Source organism: Fistularia commersonii, chromosome 7 (assembly GCF_037954325.1).
Source record: "Fistularia commersonii isolate RoL2024-O1a breed Wild chromosome 7, RoL_Fcom_v1.0, whole genome shotgun sequence".
Classification (NCBI taxonomy): domain Eukaryota; kingdom Metazoa; phylum Chordata; class Actinopteri; order Syngnathiformes; family Fistulariidae; genus Fistularia; species Fistularia commersonii.
Genome location: NC_141290.1, coordinates 6,145,982 through 6,164,697, shown reverse-complemented (window position 1 = coordinate 6,164,697; position 18,716 = coordinate 6,145,982). Strand labels below are relative to the sequence as shown.

Sequence of the window (18,716 nt, the reverse complement as noted above, 5' to 3'; positions counted from 1 at the left end):
TTACAAATAAAATAAATGAATCAATGGGCGGATAGATACTCAGTAATGATAAATTAAACGAATCAAATGAATCAATATGTAGATATTAAATCAGTAATAATAATTAAAAAAACTGCTTGATTGATTAAAAATAAAATAATGAATCAATGGTTAGATAGATAATCGGTAATAATAATAATATTAATAAATTAACAAATAAACAGCTTGATCGATTCAAACATAAGATGAATGAATCAATGGGTAAATAGATAACTCAATAACAATAAACATTTTATTGATAAACAGCTTAAACAATCGAAAGTGAAATAAATTATGGCTGAATCAATCGGTAGATAGATAAGATAAATCAACACATAAATAAATAAATTGTTGGATAGATGAATTAAATCGATTAGAATTGCAAATAAATAAATGAATAGATAGATAGATAAATACTTAAATTGTAGAATAAACACTCAAATAGTCAAATGGATAGATAAATAATCAAATGAATAGTGGCATTAACCCTGTAGGCGACTGCTATAGTACCGAGTGTGTATTGAGAAGTACAAAGTATTTCCTCAGTGTAGTTCCTTTGTCCTGTGCGTGTATTTTTACTTATTCTGGAGTACTTGTGTTAGTACTCCGCAGCCGGGGGTGTTGCGGTCCGCGGGCGAGGGCAGGGGGTCGCTGGCCACCGACTCCGCCTTGACCCCGGGAGCGGCCTGTCCAGGGGAGGTGTTTCTGAGGAGGTCCCGGAGCGCCTCGCCTGCGGAGTCCGACTTTTTCAAACAAAGAAAACACGAATCGGACGATGACGGGACGTTATGCATTAAAAATAGTAAATTCCTTCCCAAGCCTTACCTCTCTACTGGCCGTGCCGCATCCCAGCCGGAGGCCGATGTCCGACAGGAACTCCACGGCGCTCTGGTAGCCCCCGGCGCATCCTGCCTCCACGGCGGCGAGGCCCGTCACGACCTTCACCGCCGTCCGGTCCTCATCGCGTGCCTGCAGTATTTAGAGCGGGAGGGATAATGGGCAGGGGGAGCCTCGCAGGGAGACGGCAAAAAACAACATCTGGGATGCAGGGTACCCTGGCTGTGTTAGATCTGGCCTTTAAAATATATATATACTGCTCAAAAAACATAAAGGGAACACTTGAACAACACAATGTAACTCCAAGTCAATCACACTTCTGTGAAATCATAGTGTCCACTCAGGAAGCAACACAGATTCATTTTGACTTGTTTTAAGGACATTACATCAAAGTTGGATCAGCCCGGAGTGTGTTTTTACACTTTAATTTTGAGTGTGATTCCTAATCCAGACCTCCATGGGTTGATACAATTGATTTCCATTGATCATTTTTGTGTGCTTTTGTTGTCAGCACATTCAACTGTGTAAAGAGCAAAGTATTTCATAAGAATATTTCATTCATTTAGATCTAGGATGTGTTTAAGTGTTCCCTTTATTTTTTTGAGCAGTGTATATATACATACATAGAGATGTGTGTGTAAGTAAATGTATGTCCGTGTGTATATACAGTATATATATCCACAGACACATATATATGCATATACACACATTTATACAAAAACACACATGTGTATATATTCTATATATATATATATATGTACTTTATATTAATGCCATTTGATTATATTGTGACAGAGCCTCTAACCCGTTACGACAGTTAGCTGGTTTACGTCCCCGGTGTTTTCTGGTTCAATGTGCCACATGTGCGACCCCGATTCCAACATGTCCGACCACGTCGCCCCAACTCCCATGGCGGAAGCCTTTGGCGTTCTTGCAGAGCCTCCTGGTTCCAGCATGTTGAAGACCTTTTACACTTGTGTGGAAGTTTAACGGATGACTCCAAGGACTTTTTGGTCGTTGCGACACTGGACCGGCGCTTACGTGACCTCCAGCAACAAGGTAGATTCGTTGCCCTCAAACGACTCCTGCGGCAGAGGTACGGTCTGCTGCAGAGACGGGGGATAGACTCCTCTCCCTGCCCGCTTTGGGCCACAGTGCAGCCATGATCTATATTTAGGTCAGGAAAACAGGTACTGGTGAACTCCATTTCGCAGAAGAGCCTGATCCCTCCATAAAGGCGGACAGCGGTGGCCCTGGAACTGAGCGCAACGACTGGTTCGTCCATTGCGACATTCAGCACAAAGTCGGCGCCTGTTTGTTTCCACGGGTGCCATTTCGAGTGGGACTTTGTAATCGCCTCTATTACTGTTTCTATTATTATTTTCTGAGTGAAAATGGCCTGAAGTCACGACCGACTGTTTAATTCCTGCTGTGTCTTTCGCTGCCTTTGCATGCGTGACAGAGGAAGCCGGGCCGCTAATACATGCTAACTTATTAGCATCTTATGATGTTTTTCAACGTTTCCTGGCAGATTATTCATCTCTCACTAAACCTGCCCCCCTCCTTGAGCTGCTACCATATTTTGGTCAAGGGGTTTGCGTTTGCGTTGTCGGGGGCTTTATCACCCAAGGCAAACAGGTCCCGGTTGCGGGACCAGACAAAGCGTAGCTTGAGAAGACCCCGATGAAGAAGACACATGGAGCTGGTTTCCCCTTGCCCAGAGGTCACCGGGGCCCCTCCCTGGAGCCAGGCACGGGGAAGAGGTTCGATGGCGAGCATCTGGTGGCCATGTCTGCATCCATGGAGCTTAGCAAGGTTCAGCTCCAAAAGGCAACGTGGGTCCACCTTACCTTGACCTGACCACCCCTTGGAATGGTTAAGGGCCATGAGGGTCGGCGCAATGTGAGCTAGTTGGTGGCCATGGTGAGGGACAATGTTCTATGCCTCTCAAGGCGGTAGACCGGAGCCGTGGCCGTAAGGTGGTCAGTGCCTGTCGAGGCAGTAATCCCCGCAACCCATCGGTGGACCTCAGCAGTAAAGGATACCGTCAAGCTGAAGGAGTCCTACCAAGCCTTTCTTTGCCTCTGTGTCAGTACCAGCACACAACTGTGGTGGCTGCCAAGGCAAGAACTCCGGCGTGGGAGGAGTTTGGTGAGGCCATGGAGAACTTTCGACTTTCTGAAGGTACCAAGGAGACTCTGATCCGCCATCCGGTGGCTCAGGAGGGGGAAGCAGTACACCGTCAACAGTGTACAGTAGGGATAGCGTGCTGCTGACCTTGACTTGGGACTTTCTGGATTGGTGGAAGGAATACTTACTTCCAAGGCCTCCTAAATATGCGTTTCAATGAAGAAGCAGAGTCAGGGGACCCTCCTGATTCTGGGGCTGAAGTTGCTGAGGTATTAAAAAAGCTCCTCGATGGCAGGGATCGATGAGATCCACCCTGAGTTCCTGAAGGCTCCGGATGTTGCTGGGCTGTCCTGGATATGAGAGCCTCTGGGGTAAGTGCTGCTGGATCGGCAGACTGGGAGGATCACACTGCTCAGCCTCTGTGGAAAAGTCTATTCGGAGGTACTGGAGAGGAGGGTTTGCTAAACCTCTGACCTAGGAGGAGCAGTCTGGTTTTCGTCCTGGTCATGGAACAGCTCGACACCCCTTGTAGGATCCTTGAGGGTGAGGGTGTGACTCCGCCAGGGTTGTCCGTCACTAATTCTGTTTACTTTTATGGACTTTTTATTTTTGCAGAGTGATCATTCTGGAGCAGTTCACAGCCGAATGTAAAGAGGCCGGGATGAGGATTGGTACCTCGAAATCCGAGACCACAATTCTCAGCTGGAAACAGGCAGAGTGCCAGCTTCAGGTCAGAGAGGAGGTCCTGCCTGAAGTGGAGAAGTGAAGTATCTCAGGTTCTTGTTTACAAGTGAGGGAAGGATGGAACAGGGGCTGGACAGGAAAGAGTCTGCAGTGACGCAGACTCTTTCCTGGTTAACAAGGAATTGAGCCAAGTGGCAAAGCTCCATCAAGTTTAAAACTCACATTCCCTGGAGTTTTGGGCGTCTGTGACGTTGGTTACTTCCAAGTTTGTCTGGCCTGGCTTCCACAAGGATGTCAAGGGGTGCGGCTTTCCAGTATGCTAAGGTTCACCAGTACACTAGGTCGCCCCTTGAACCGCTTCCCATTCCGGCAAGGCGTTTCAACCATGGGCATGTCCCCCTCGTGGCCCCTTTACCTCCTTCATTGGATTTACACACCTGCTCACAGGTGGCCAGAGGCTGTCCCGCTAACCACCATGACATCCTCTGACATGGCAAGTGCATTTCTTTCCTCCTGTCGCAAGTTTTGGCACCAGGTCGGATACCACCTTGACCAGGGACACACAGTTCGTGCCAGAGCTCTGGTCAGCACATGCAAGATCATTGGGTGTGAAGGTGCACCGTACTACTGCATACCACCCTCAGGCTAACAGCTTGCGCAAATGATCCACGGTCACTCAAGTCAGCGCTGCATGCGGCGCTGTCTGATGGCCCCTGGATGGGTTGCCTTCGGCAGAACCTTTACGCATTTCCTGACGAGCTGCTTCTCAATCAGACACAGATTTTTTTTTTCCCCGAGAGCTCTTCTCCTCCACCCTGTCCGGCTGCTCAACCTTTCTTGCCCAACAGTGCTCGGGTTTCAGGCCCCATTCACCGATGTTTTCTACGGTCTTTTGCGCCTGCAGAAGTCACGCCGGCTCGTTTTGGTTTTGCGCGACATGATTCTCACCGCTAGCCTTTCCGACCCCCATATGATGACCCAGTTCAGGTTCTAGAGACAGGCCCTAAGGGTTTTGTGCTGGATATGGATGGGCGTAGGTATTGGATCACACTGGACAGGTTTAAACCTTCGCACAGGGTGGCGGATGAAGTCGCCCTCCTTCGAGGACCCCATCGGTGCGTCCGTAAGTTCAACATTCGGTTCCTCCTGCTGCTTCGGCTTGGGAGAGAAGCGGTCGAGATGGCAGGCTGCTCTAGCCTCCGGTGAGGGACTGATTTGTTTCCAGGAGTCCCTGACGTCCTCAGAGTTTTCTGGTTCAATGTGTTTCCTTATCAGTTTGAGGAGTTGAGGAATAAAGTTTGTGTTTCCTCATTCTTGTAGGATAAAAACAATATTTCTATGGCTCCTCATATATTTTATATCCAATCCACCCACCCGGTATATTCACACACATATATAATTCTTTAAAATTGGACTCTACATCAATACTTTTCTGTTTATTTAAGGTTATGCTACGCTTTACACTGAGACAATGTACCTACTATGACAGGTTCATCTATCTTTCTACCTATTATGACGCAGGAGGAAGCTCATTCTGATGTATCACAGAGTCAGGAGGACAGTTGGCTGCCACACTCTCCGAGGGGGGTTAAGCCATTTCGCTTATGGGCTTCAGGCCCAGTGACGAAACTGACCTGGAAGACTTTTGGGAAGATGACGACATTTTTCGTAATTTTCCCAACCGCGGCGTCTGACTTTTCGCACATCTATCAATATTATCGCAATGAGTCACAAAGGGCAGTCAGACGCCTGAGTAGTTTGTCATCTGACAGGAAGCAATGAGAAACAAGATGCACTATCTTGCAGTCGAGGTCCAGGAGCCTATCCCAGCTTTGTCGGGCGAGAGGTGAGGATCACCCTGGACCAATCACAGGGCCACAAACAGAGACATCCAATGATTCACCCTCTCATTCACACATCTGGACAATGTAGGGTCTCCCGTGAACCTCCTGCATGTTTTTGGACTGTTGGAGAACCCCGAGGAACCCCACGCAGACCCGGCAGAACATGGAGACTCCACACAGAAAGGCCCACCTGTGGGAATCTAACCAGGAACCTTCGATTAGCGGGAGCGCTAATCGCAGCGCCCCCGTACCGCCTCTTTATCAATTATTACTATTCAAACAAAAGCGGACACTGACTTTCGTATCTGCGGACAGGAGTCCCCCCTCGGCGTCGTTCTCCATCTTGACTCTTTTTGCCAAAGGTTTGTCGTCGCAGTCGGACCCCCAGCAGAGAGAGCAGAGCCAGTCCGCGCTGCAGGAACACAACGCGGGCACTTTAAACTCAAACCCAGCTTGTAAATAAAGCGAGGCATCATCTGCAAATAAATGAAATGATCTAAGTGAGCTTGCCTGAGAGGGGACAGAAGAGCGGGGGAGTGGCAGCCATGGTGAAAACCTCGGAGACACCTGGAGCAGGTCAGTAGCTCCCCATTTGCCCGGCAGACAACACAGCAGCCCTTGACAAGGCCTCCTGGTGGGTCCTGATGCTGGTCTTCTCCCCCCAGCAAAGGGATGTTAAGAGCCTGGGGAACGCCTCTGAGGTCACTCCACAGTGGACTCGTCCCGCTGTTCCCCAAACCCCCGTCGCTGTTTCGGTCGCCCGTACTGTCCGGAAGGCTAGCTCTTTGGTATGCTTGCCCCTGGAATTAGCGGTTAGGGTGCTTGGATGACTTTACACGTCAAGAAAACACGTCAAAAACGGCGGGAAGGCCCCGCCCCCTTCTTACATAACTTCCGTCGACGTCCGCCTCGTTTTTGATGACTATGGCAGGCTCCGGCGACGGTTTCGGCCTTTTGTTGACAGCCGAGCCCACCGCTCCGTTGTCCTCCAGAGGCTTCCAGGAGGCGGCCCTGGGGAACGAAGCAACAGCCAATCAGCACAGAGCGCAGTTGACTTGGATGACGACTCGAGGATTGCTGTTTCAGTCCCTCGCGCCCCCCCATCCCCCGTATCCTGTGTTATGTCTTCCCTGGTGGGCTTAGGGCTCGGCTTCCAAACGCCGTACATCAAGTGGAGTTTCCCTTCACCGATCATGTGATCGTCTCCGCACAGTCTGGACTCGGCTGTTGTTTTTGTTCTCGTCTTGCGGTTTCTGGTTATCTGGGATCGTTTCCCGTCCGCCAGACACTCAGACCGCAACCATCCACCTGCCTACGTCACCGCACGCCCTGCTAGTCCTCTGTCTGCCAAACTATCCAGCGCCTCCCTGATTCATCACTTCACAATTCTCTCGAAACCAATCCTGTTATGTAAAACAGTTGAAGCTGCGTATTATCTGTCATCCTGAGTTCCAGTCGCTCCAAACTTTACGCGGACGTCAGCGTTATTTAGGTACACTGTGTAATTCAAAGGTATTACTTCCAAAAAAACATACCGACCCTACGAGTGTGCAACAATGCTGGACCTTCACTGGAAAAACAAGTTTCTCAGTTGAATCTCTAGTTTTGAAATCTTCTATTTATCTGTTCGAACAGGTTATCTGCAGCTCAGCTGCTTCCTTTATGACGTCAACAACAGACTATGAAGTGAACATAACTTCTGTGTGGTTGCAGTAATAAATAATAACAATGCATAAGACACCGCACTTTTTTCGACTCTTTACAATGTGACCAAAAAATATAAACGAAAAAGTAACAATAGCTTTAGTGTGTAGCAAAATTAAATGAAATGCATTAAAATAAAGTTGAACGGTGGGGTTTTGAGTAAGGCCGTAAACAGTTCCCGTTCTTGATGACGTGTGGTGGCCGGGCATTCCAGCGGATAGGAGTAGGAGGCGGTGGCAACGAAGGCTCGGCCCCCCCGAGGTTCAGCACTTGGTTCTGGGTCAGGAGTTGAAGTCGGCAGATCGGGGACAGCGGGGGGACGGGTTGAGTCTGTGAAGAGGTTCGGTTACTAGTCGTAGTCTGCGGAGGTCAGTTGGGGGAAGGCTATCGAAGATCCTGTTCCGTTGAGAGGTGCGAAGACGGGCCACGTTTGGAGGCGGAGGTATGAGGTCACTATGTCCATCTATGCGGGGGGAGGAGTCCTGAGTTTGAGAGTGAATTTGTGCCGCCTTACCCGGGTTTCTCATCTTGGGACGCAGCAGCGTATCCGGGTGAACACCGACGTCCATGCTCTGGAGGGAAATATGAACTAATGAGGGCTCTCACGATGCCAACACATTGACCTCACGAGAACATACCATTTCTCTGCAGAGAAGACGGCAGCAAATTCTGTCCCGCGTCGTCCGTCCTGTCCAAATACGAGCTCCCGATCTAAACGACATCAGTTTATGTCATTTGCAAAGCAGGGAATACAGGTTCTTCAAACAAAGATGGTAAATTTGGCTGAGCAGCTGCTATCAGATGGAGTCACTTGCCATCTGGCAAGGTTGAGGCGGACTCTCTGCGCCAGTCTCGAAGGGCAGGGGAGTGATGCGGGAGTACAGAGGCGAGGAAGAAAATATGTCCACGGGTTTGGATTGGAAGCCACTCCCTCTCAAAGGCTGCAGGTAGATGAAGGGGAAAGAGGATCACGAAAACAGATGGGAAAAATACTGTGCATACAAGTCCACCAATTTTGAGAAAAAAAAGGCACGAGGACTTCAAAATCACCAGCAGCGACGGGCTTATCGCGCAGCTGTAACAGCTTGCACGCATCAGCGCCACACAATGCACGTGTGCACTTCAGAAGATAGCGTCGCCCCGTTAAGCGGCCCATACATCCCCGCTGGAAGTCAAACAACCCCCGGGCCCAGACTAAACAACGCGGCCGATGAGATCTTATCCCGCAGCTGCCCTGCCCGCCGCAGATTTATCATTCGATTCATTTCGAGTCATAAGCTAGTCGTCCTCGGAATCCATGCTGACATGGATATCTGGAATAAATTCCCTGGGATGTGAAGGCTGTCGCTTCTATTTAGGACAACGGCGTCCGCTGTCGCAGCCCATTAAGGGAGTCTCTCGGTGACACGGGTACATGTGCCGTTACCGCACACTGACCTGGGTGGCAAAGCCACGACTGGGTAGGCTGGTCGTTGAGCTGATTCGGGCGGAGGGCGGTATCACGAACCCGCGGCCCGACTGAGAGGGCGAACAGTTGGAGGGGGAGCCTCCGGGAAGTGACCTTGGGACGGTCCGTTGGAGTTGGACACTCTGGTACCATGTCCAAGGAGGAGGAGGAGCCCGGTGGCGCCAGTGCGGATTTAACTTGTCCACCTGCATCTGGAGCTGGGCCAGAGTGCTACTGTGGGCTCCCATGGCAACGCCGCCCGCCGAGCCCGAGGGGCCCTGCCCGAGGTTCGAAAGCTGACGCGGGATACCCTGAAAACCTCCCGGCTGGTGTCCTGGCACGCTCTCCACCACCACAGAGCCTGAGGGGACATACGCACAGAAACAGGATCCGCATAGCAAGTGGGGAGTCGAGTTGAAACTACGGTGCAGAACGGCTCCGAACGATCCAAGAAGTCGAGACCGCGGGGCCACGTCGGGTTTGGTATTTAAGGGAAAACAGATCGATACTCCACAGTGCAGTGTCCGCTTCCCTCATCTACTTCTCTTTGGTCACCCCACACATGGTAGTCATGGTCGTCACTTCCCACAAGATTTGGGAAACCGGGCCAAACGTGACCGGTTATCTCGAAACGGGGGGAGAGGTGGGTTGACATACGAGCCCGGCCGACGCTGATAAACAGGAACCGGACCAATTATTATCTTTGTTGATGATCATTTTGTGAAATAACACGCCTTGGATTATCGTTCGCTGTCGGAGAACGCAGACGTTCCTCGCAGTCAGAAACATGGAAGTCATCACGGCGGAACATCTTGGCCTCGCCGCTCACCATGCTCTTGAATAAAACGGACAATTGAGTGATAAAGCCCTTTGTTTCCCGGCGGTTTGTGGCTTCGGGCGAAACCTTCTTCTACACTTAAGCTTACCCAGATCAACATTGGAGGCCCAGTAGGAGGATCGGGATTGGAAGCGTACCGTGCTTTGCGGTACAAACGAAGTACTGCATTTTGCCCGCAGGAGGTTTCCAATCTGAAACAGAATCTGTAACAGAAGGGATATTATAAATAATTTTTCCTTTTTTTTTTTTTTTAGAAGAAGAATATTCGACAGTTACACAAGACATATGTTCCCACTTCATCCAGCCCGGGACAGAGCGTGCTCCCCAAAAAAACAACGCTCCGAGGAGATACCGAGATGGAGGCTTACCAAACGTTTACAATACAGGAGAGCGGTTGCGCCATTCCTGGCCGTGGCCCACTTGGTGAATCGGATGACGTGATCCAAGTGCCTGGACAGATAGCCGATGTCCTCTTGTTGTTTCAGCAGGACGCTCTCATGATCCTTAGTTACAGCCTGCGGAAACATGAATAAGTGAACGGCTGCTCGAGGGGCGGGGGGCCGTGCTCCTGACCCCGGGGCTGGAGCCAAATGTATTTGCGAGGGAGTGTTGTTTTTCTTTTCTGGACAAAAATAATAGGCCACTCTTCAATGCGGGTATGTCATCTGCACTGATCTAATACGGTCGGTAACCTGATTCTGGTATTTGCGCAAACACGCCGAAGGAGTCAAAAGTGCGAGCATTTACGAGGGGGGCCATTATCTGGGATGCATAACTAATATCTGTCTACGTTCTTGTGGATTTTAACAAAGTGCACTGACAATTTGAGGCAGAGCAGAACAGGGAGGTGTTTACTGACTCACTGCAGCCCTGGCGGCGCTCAGAAGAGAATACAAACAAGGAGGCGGACACAAATCTGCAAATGATCTCTCTGTCTCCAGTCGCCGTACCTCGAGTTGGCCGACCAGCATCTTGCCCTTCTTGTTTATCTCCAGGATTAAGCTGCAAATGGACTTCTTTATGGCGTCGTGCACTGACGCGCGGTTTCGATCGACGTGGAGCAATCTGTGAGAGTGACGCAGGAGACGAGACAGAGCAGACCTTCTGAGGTCCAACGTCAACCGGTCTTACATTTCAGTTCTTGATAAATGCGCGTGTGTGCTGAAATCGATACCCGTTGTTTATGGAGCTGGAAACTTCCCCGATGACCTTCTTTTTCTCTTCCAGCTGATGGACCAGTCTCTCCATGTACTGTTTGTGGTTCTCGTACGCGTCTTCCAGGAATTGGTAACTAATCAAAACATTCCTTTACAACTGTAACGTATCAATCGTAATTCAAAAAGAAATACCATGCATGCGTTCCGCAGCTGACAGAAGCCCCTTTCTCGCTGGAAGAATTCTTTGCAGTTCCTACAATCTTTTCGGGAAAACAGCCTCCGTGGACCTCAGCGCCGAGACACATCTTAACTCCTACTCCCAGGCAGGGTCTCTTTTTTTTACAGTTCCATGGGAACATTGGTGGAGCTCATAAGCCACACCCATGAACAGATACCTGTACCTACTGTGGAGCGGCATTTTTAAAACCTCCTATGGTCACTGGTCGGATGTTTTCTTGCAACAAAATGCACAGAAGCAGCGAGAATTGGAGCGATGAAGAGGTCACAGCACTTCTGGCTTGCTACGCCTCAGAGGGGTTTCCAGGGCTTTACAGAAGAAGGTCAACAATTTGGCCAGAATAATGCGGAGTTAGCTAACGGCTAGCAGGGCTCTTCACGCGGTGAAGCAGTGCGGAGGGAAGATAAAAACTCCAACTCATCTGATGGTCTGCGGTTTTTATACCGCAATTTCCAGACTATTGAGCGCACCTCGATATAAGCCGCACCGGCTAGCCGATGGCTATCTCGGGCTTCCTCCTGCGCACTAAAAGCGTCAAAGTCGTCTTCTTCGGTGTCGAACGGACTCAGAATTTCCCTGTCATTTCATCGGTCCGATGTGACGAGGCTAAACCTTTTAGCGGCGTGAAGCTCGTTAGCGTCCCCCACCCAAAGTCCATATATTAGCCGCATCGTTGTCTACGTGAAAAAAGTCGCGGCTTATCGTCCGGAAATTACGGTACCTGCCGTGAAGAACATGAATGTCTGACTCTTCTTCTTTCCTAGGTTTGTTTTTGAGTGTTGACCTTGGCCCACATTGGTCCCTAACGTTGTCCCTTGCTACCTGTGAGAAAGCAAAGCTAAAAGGCTCCCCCTAGTTCCTGGATTGCAATTCACTTCTAGGATCAGTTCCTAGAAGTGTCCCGTCCAAAAGCAGCTATTCGGTACTTTGGAAACTGCTCACCTAAGCCTATGCATTGCAACGGTGACCCCAAGCTAACAAACTATCTGACTAATTTCTATGTGCATCTTTGGCCCTTAAAAGACGAGACAGGTGACGTGTAAAACCCGCAAAGGGAGCGAGTTTTATCGTAATAAACGGAGAACATACGTGTGGTCCTTGTGTCGGAGGAGTTGGCAGTCGCGGCAGGTGAGAAGGTCGCAGGTCTCACAGAAAAGCTTCAGGGGCTCCTGCTTATGGTCATCACAGAACATCGGCCTCCTCGACGCCACCCGTACCTCTGGGGAACAACGACTGGCCGTCACGCTTACACAGTGAGTCATCGGGGGAATAGACATCGAGGTGCAAAAACAAAGGTCCAAGAAGAACAGTGGTGAAAAAGGGAAGGTTGTCATTGCATGCTACCGACAGTGATGTGTGGCAGGAAAAACTACTAAACATCGATAGAACCTCGATGTCCCCCTGGGAGCTGGCAGGGAAAACAATCCAGAATTTATATCGAAGCTACCTCTGGCTTCCTTTGTCCACTCTCTGATGCTGTGGTCCTTGGTGAATTTCACCCTCTGGTGGGCGTCCACGCACGTCGCGCACAGGTACTCGACACAGTCCACGCAGAAGCCGGCTGCCTCCATGTTGTCGTCGCAGGTCATGCAGAGCTACATGAAATTGAGTGTTTGGACAAAATTTTTATAAGGCGTTATAAATGAGAGATTCAAAAACGCTGCAGAGGGATTATATTTTCCCAGCATCGGCTTCTCTGTACCGACTCCCAGTGCATTTTCGAAAATAAGGTAAAATCACTCTCCTTACATGCAAAGCCCTTCCTGGCCAGGAGCCATCTAATCTCACCGGACTCTTAGAGCCCCATCCTATCTCAGAGAACCCTAAGAATCCACCCAGTCAGATCCCCGTGCTCCCAGCATGCAGGGCTACTTGTGGCCCCCAGAGTCTCTAAATTACCAAGCTCCTTGCGGGACCATCTTCGATCCAATCTCCATCTTGGGGGGGGGGGGGGGGGGGGGGGGGGGCTTACATTTAAGAGTAGTCTTAAAAGCTTTCTTTTTGGGAAAGTTTAGAATTAGCATTAAGCTAGACCCTACTTATGCGGTCATAGGCTTCCTCTGGTGGCCAATGATAAGGCCATTCGGCGCTGTTCTTGGGGGACGGCTGGTCCGGATGTTGCTAGTGGAAGTCCCAGATGAGGCTCCGATCCATAATGTGTTGAGCCGGAAGTCAGGATCTGCCCTCCGGACCTCAGCTGTCCCAGTCGACGAGGTACTGGCAGCCTCTACCACGTCAGCGGGAGCGAATGATGCAACACGCCTCATAGGTATGTCCCCCGAATTCTTGCCGAAAGGGTCTGATTTTGAATACGTGGAAGGTGGGATGGACCCACGCGGAGCAAGGGAGCTTTAGTCAAACCGCCGCTGGGTTGATGACCTTTTGGATCTCGAAAGGGGCAATAAACCTGGGTGTTGGCTTCTTGAAGTCAACCCTAAGTGGGAGGTCCCTGGTAGACAGCCAGACCCTTTGGCCGGCCAGGTAATCAGGGGCCCTGCCCAGGTGCGTTGGCAATCAGGGTGTAGTGGCTAACAGAACACAGAAGAGGGGCTGTGGCCTGGGCCCAGGTGTGGTGACAAGGAAGAATGAAAGCTTGGACAGGGGGACAGGAACCTTCCTTCTTCTGGCCGGCAAACAGGGGGCTGGTACCCATACACCGGTTGGAACAATGAAAAGCCATTGGATGAGCTGGGCGAGGTGTCGTGGGCATATTGAATCCATAACAACCGTTGTGACCAGGATGATGGGTGACTGGAGGGCATGGACCAAAGTGCCACCTTTATCTCCTGATCAGTCTGGACATTGGATTGGGGAAGGAACCGAAAGACAGGCTGGCAGAAACCCTGATCAGGGCACAAAATTCCTTCCAGGACACTGATGAAAAATGGGGTTCCTGGTCAGACATCACATTAACAGACCCAATGGAGGACCAGTTCAGCCGTCTACGTCACTGATGGGAGTTTGGGGAGGGGAACGAACTGGGCCATCTTACTGAACCTATCCACCACTGATAGGCCTATAGTATGGCCCTGTGATGGTGGTAGGCCTGTACCAGAGTGTAACATGATGTGGGACCAAGGCCAATGGGGCACCAGGAGGGGTTGCAAGAGTCCAGCAGAAGTCTGTTGGGAGGTCTTGTGTTGGTTGCTGACAGGGAAAGCATCGTTGTCAAAGAACATCCTGCGTTCTGAATCCCTTCAATAATTGTCGGGACAGATTGTTGGGTTTCACATTACGGGAACCCGGTCCATAAGATGGAGTGAAATTGAATCACACTCACTTTTCTGCTTTGACACACAGAGTTCTCCAGGGAGGTGTTGGAGGACTGTCTGGGCAAGGTGGATGTGTCCCTTGGGGGATCTCCAAAAGACAAGGACGTCCAAATAAACAAGGACAGACTTATTGATCGAGTCCTTGAGAATGTCACTGATTAATGCTTGGAGGACTGCTGGGGCACTGGTGAGGGCGAAATGCATCAACAAATATTCATAATATCGCACTCTTCACCCTGTCGGATGCGGACAAGGTGGTAAGTATTGGAGATCGAGTGAAGATCACTGCCCACGGAGTGACTCAAAAACTCTAAATGGTCATGTTTAGTCCTCGATAGTTGATACAAGGGCACAGTGTCTTGTCCTTTTTCTACCTGAAGTTAAATCCTGCTCTAGCAGGGGATGAAGAAGGGAGGATAATCCCAGCACTCGTTAACATACGACTCCATGCCTTCTCGTTCTGGAGAAGTGAGGGAATATAGATGTCCCCTGGGAGGTGAAGTTCCAGGCCTCAAGTCAATGAAGAAATCATGAGGGTCACGAGGAGGTAATGCAGTTGCCTCAGCCTTATTGAACACCTCCTGGAAATCATGGTACACGACAGGAACTCTGGACAGGAAGTGGGCTGCGCTGTTCGTTGCGGAACGTAGGCTTCATTAAAGTAGACCTGTTGGCAGGAGTCGCTCCAACCGAGAACTGGGGACGAGTCAATATGGGGGCTGTGTCGGCGGAGCCACGGGTCGCAAAGGAAGGCTACAGGTAGGCAGGATGTGAAGCCGCAGGGTCTCGTGGTGCTGGCCCGAGAAGATCATGTCAATCGGAGGAGTCTGATGAGTGACAGTACCCAGTAGATAATCCATAAGGGCCTTAGCAAGGATTGGGGTGTCCAGTGGGACACTCTCTAGCCCAGATCGAATAACCAAGCTCATCTGTGCCAGAGTCCAAGGTGGGCAGGGTGTGAGCCCCACCAGGAAAGAGGCGCTGCAGTCAGAATAAGGGACATATGCTCAAGGAGGAAGATTTGGCTATCGCAACTCACCCGGAACTCCTTGTTTACTGGTGAGCCCTGCCCTTTTTTGATGAGGGCAAAAAAATGGTAGTCTTGACCACAGTACACGCAGAGGTTCTCCTTTTGGCGACGCTTTCATTCTAACGGAGTAAACTTAGCGCCACCCAACTGCATGGACTTGGGCTCCACATCGTCCCTTGCAGTTGAGGAAGAGGAGTCGGAGCCGAAAAGGGAACTTGGGCAACAAGGCAAGGCCACCCGGGATATGTGAAAAAAGTCATACTAACATGGGCAATAACAGAAACTATTTGTAAAATTGTTCCTAATCTCACTCTATACTTGTACCGCATCTATATAATTCTTATTTTTATACATTTATTTTAAAAGTTATGGCTCAAGCTTAGCTGTGGTATGAGCGGTTACGTGCTGTGTGAAGCAGACTGAGAAGGTGTCGTCTTCTTCTTACGGGTTAAACCTGAAGGGCTCTCTTTCCTCCCTTATTATCTTAAAACACAACTGCAGAATTGCGCTCAAATTTCATTGTATGCCTGTACAACGACAATAAAGCTTCCATTCAATCACTTCAGCATGAGGACGCCAGAAAAGTCTTGCACAGCAAAGAACAATAAAGCAACGGCGCAAGTGCGGAGCCGGTACTTATTGAGGAGAGTTGATTGCACTGATGAGTTGCAGCTTTGTGTCCAGGTGAGGCGAATGAGCTGACACAGTGGGTAAGACCGGCAGAACCAGGGGGCGGAGGCGGGACCAACGCAGAAACACCGAGCGAATCACGAGTCCCCGGGCTCGCTCATTGGACAGGTTACAAGAGGGCAGGGCTTGATCGACTCCGGCTATTTCATTTATGGATAATTAAGCTATTATTGTGTCACTTCAGCTATTAGCATGTGACTGTTAGCGCTACTGGTATTGGTAGTCAGAGTTCATTTGACCCTTCCAACCCTCACGCCTCCTCTGTGTCGACCACTCACTCCCCTTACCCTGGCCGGCTGAGACAGAAGGCCACCCCACACCCAGCTGGCCAAGGTCCCTGCACCCAACCCTCCTTCCTGTCTGTAAGCGCTCACTTCTGGGGGAACGTTGGGTTTCTGCAGATCACCTTTAAGAGTGTGGTCCAGAGTTGTCCAGTCATCGGACACCTGGGTTGGGATTCTGAGCCATCAAAATGAAATCTGACTCATGAACCGAATTGAACTTTCCTTCGGAATCCTATGTGCTGCAAAATCCATTTCTGAATAGTGTGATAGTTTGTTTGGTCCCTGGTGGTCTAGTGGTTAGGATTTGGCGCTCTCACCGCCACGGCCCGGGTTCGATTCCCGGTCAGGGAACCAAAGGACCAATTTGTACATCTTTATATTCATGCTCAATCATGATTGACAAATTGTTGCAATTATGTCCATTAAGCCAAATCACTAACGCCTTATTAAGTGCATTGGGATGCAGGAGTGCGTAAGCAGAGCAATGAGTCCAACAAAACAAACATTATTAGCACGGGTAGTTCAGGATGGAGAAGTATAGCTGAAGAGCGTGCACTGCATGTCGGAAACTCTCGTACTTGATCGCAACAGAGGGCCTCGAGTAAAGGAACACGGCTGCAGAGAAATGGACAACAACTCCATAGATGACAAACAAGTAGGTCCTAAAGGTTCTTTAGATAGAGAAGGTGAGTGCTGCAAATATAACGAACTGCAAAGACGTAAGAAGTCAGAAAATGACGGGCCAATCAGCGGAAGCTACATCTTCGGGAGAAGACCATAACTGTCAACAACCAATCGGAAGAAGGCACCTACAATTGTACACTTCATTCTTTGCATTGTTAAAACACCGGGTCAGGGAAACATAGCCGGTCAGACTCGGTTGCTTGCGAGAGAACAGAAGATCAGACCTGGAGCTCTCTGTACTTTATTATGACTGGTGAATTAAACACTGGTTTAAGCCTAAATATCTTCACCTGTTTCCTCATCACCTGCACACAGGGTCGAGGTAGAACGGGACAAGGTCCGACAAGGGCCACCCATCCTTGGTGCGGTAAAAGGTCAGCACTTCACCAGACGGTAAGGTCACTTTTCGGAGTCCACCTAAAACGGAGTACGACATCGAGGCTGGGCGACACTTGTACACCCGATGCGCACTGGTCTGATACGGCCCTCGAAGTTAAGGTACCGTCAGGTGATGTTCTGCCAGACGGTACGGTCACTTTTTGGAGTCCACTTAAAACGGAGTACCTAGTGCGACATCGAGGCTGGGCGACACTTGTACACCCGATGCGCACTGGTCTGATACGGCCCTCGAAGTTAAGGTACCGTCAGGTGATGTTCTGCCAGACGGTACGGTCACTTTTTGGAGTCCACTTAAAACGGAGTACCTAGTGCGACATCGAGGCTGGGCGACACTTGTACACCCGATGCGCACTGGTCTGATACAGCCCTCGAAGTTAAGGTACCGTCAGGTGATGTTCTGCCAGATGGAACGGTCACTTTTTGGAGTCCACCTTAAACGGAGTACCTAGTGCGACATTGAGGCAGGGGCGACACTTGTACACCCGATGCGTGCTGGTCTGATACGGCCCTCGAAGTTAAGGTACCGTCAGATGATGTTCTGACCTGGACGTTCCTCTCCATGGTGCTGCTGGGAACCTCCACCAGGTCCTTGGCAAAGACGTTCTCCATCACGTCCGCCTCCATGCACTCTTGCCTGCACACCGGACAGCGGATCACGTTGACTGAAACCACACGCACGCACCTGTGAGCACGCATCGCTCCTTCGTCTCTGTGCACACCGGAAGTTGTTTGTAAACAAGCGACTCACGTGGTTGGCGCGTGATCTCGTCCGCCAGGTTCCTCGAGGGCGGCGGTAAGCACTTCCGGCAGAGGGAGTGCAGGCACGGAAGTAGTTTGGGCTCGCGGCTGCGGAAGTCCAGGTGGCAAACGGGACACCGGTCCAGGTGGTCCGGGCTGGACTCCTCCCCCTGCGCCGGCGTGCTCTCCGCTTCGTTCTCCGCGCCGGCGGCGTCCGGTCGCGGATCGTCCCCGCGTGCGTTCATGACGCAGGAATCACGCGGACCGGAACGCGCAGGTAAAAGAACACGTGCGCGGAAGTCGCTTTTCCTCACTTGTTGATAGAGAGAATACCCCTCGCATCGGTGCGTGCGTGCCTGTGTGCGTGCGCGAGCGAAGGAGCGCGGGCGAACGGGTGACGCGCGATTCCCGCTTAGGGAGCGCGCGCGATCAAGACCCGCCCCGACTCGTGCCGCAGCACGCGCCCCGCGTGGATGAGCGGGTGAACGGTCGCGCGTCCATTTATGGCGCGTGGGTGAGTGAGTGAACGGATGCGCGACTCGATATGCTGCCCCGTGATTGGTCCAGGGTGGACCCGCCTCTCGTCCAATCAGAGCAGGGATAGGCTCTGCCCCCTGTGACACACTGCAGGATTGCAGTGCAGAGAATGAATGAACGAATGAATGGTTTGTCTTTTATAAAAGAGGAAGCTATAAAAGAGGCATTTATTTTTTTTATCCTCT

At 50.5% G+C, this 18,716-nt stretch overlaps 2 protein-coding genes and 1 non-coding gene across 3 annotated transcripts; 1 reads left to right on the top strand and 2 right to left on the bottom strand.

Annotated features, from left to right (window-relative positions):
- Window positions 1-257: 257 nt before the first annotated feature.
- Window positions 258-12,488, bottom strand: LOC147232500 (transcription intermediary factor 1-alpha-like). Its single transcript, XM_086149361.1, has 15 exons — window positions 12,345-12,488; window positions 11,987-12,116; window positions 10,677-10,793; window positions 10,453-10,567; window positions 9,871-10,017; window positions 9,591-9,705; window positions 8,655-9,025; window positions 8,033-8,158; window positions 7,856-7,928; window positions 7,732-7,789; window positions 6,401-6,524; window positions 6,024-6,313; window positions 5,811-5,925; window positions 844-987; window positions 258-761 (listed from the first exon to the last, which is right to left on the bottom strand). The coding sequence occupies exons 1-15, from the start codon at window positions 12,484-12,486 to the stop codon at window positions 594-596; spliced, it is 2,235 nt and encodes a 744-aa protein (XP_086005487.1). The 5' UTR covers window positions 12,487-12,488; the 3' UTR covers window positions 258-593.
- Window positions 12,489-16,452: 3,964 nt separating this feature from the next.
- trnae-cuc (transfer RNA glutamic acid (anticodon CUC)) lies at window positions 16,453-16,524 on the top strand. The gene has a single exon. It is a non-coding gene; the product is annotated as a tRNA-Glu (tRNA).
- A 565-nt stretch (window positions 16,525-17,089) lies between these two features.
- LOC147232498 (transcription intermediary factor 1-alpha-like) lies at window positions 17,090-18,265 on the bottom strand. The gene is made up of 2 exons (XM_086149365.1): window positions 18,005-18,265; window positions 17,090-17,918 (listed from the first exon to the last, which is right to left on the bottom strand). Exons 1-2 carry the CDS (start codon window positions 18,237-18,239, stop codon window positions 17,689-17,691), a joined length of 465 nt encoding a protein of 154 aa, XP_086005491.1. The 5' UTR covers window positions 18,240-18,265; the 3' UTR covers window positions 17,090-17,688.
- Window positions 18,266-18,716: the final 451 nt, after the last annotated feature.

Bases quoted from the DNA above. Each gene is read 5' to 3' on its own strand.
- LOC147232498 (XM_086149365.1), bottom strand. From the start codon at position 18,239: ATGAACGCACGCGGGGACGATCCGCGACCGGACGCCGCCGGCGCGGAG. The intron at 17,919-18,004 runs GTGAGTCGCTTG...GTGTGGTTTCAG, and splicing joins CGAGATCACGCGCCAACCAC to TCAACGTGATCCGCTGTCCG.
- LOC147232500 (XM_086149361.1), bottom strand. From the start codon at position 12,486: ATGACCTGCGACGACAACATGGAGGCAGCCGGCTTCTGCGTGGACTGT. The intron at 9,706-9,870 runs GTAAGCCTCCAT...CTTCTGTTACAG, and splicing joins TCCTGTATTGTAAACGTTTG to ATTCTGTTTCAGATTGGAAA. The intron at 8,159-8,654 runs GTCAGTGTGCGG...ATCTACCTGCAG, and splicing joins GTCGTGGCTTTGCCACCCAG to CCTTTGAGAGGGAGTGGCTT.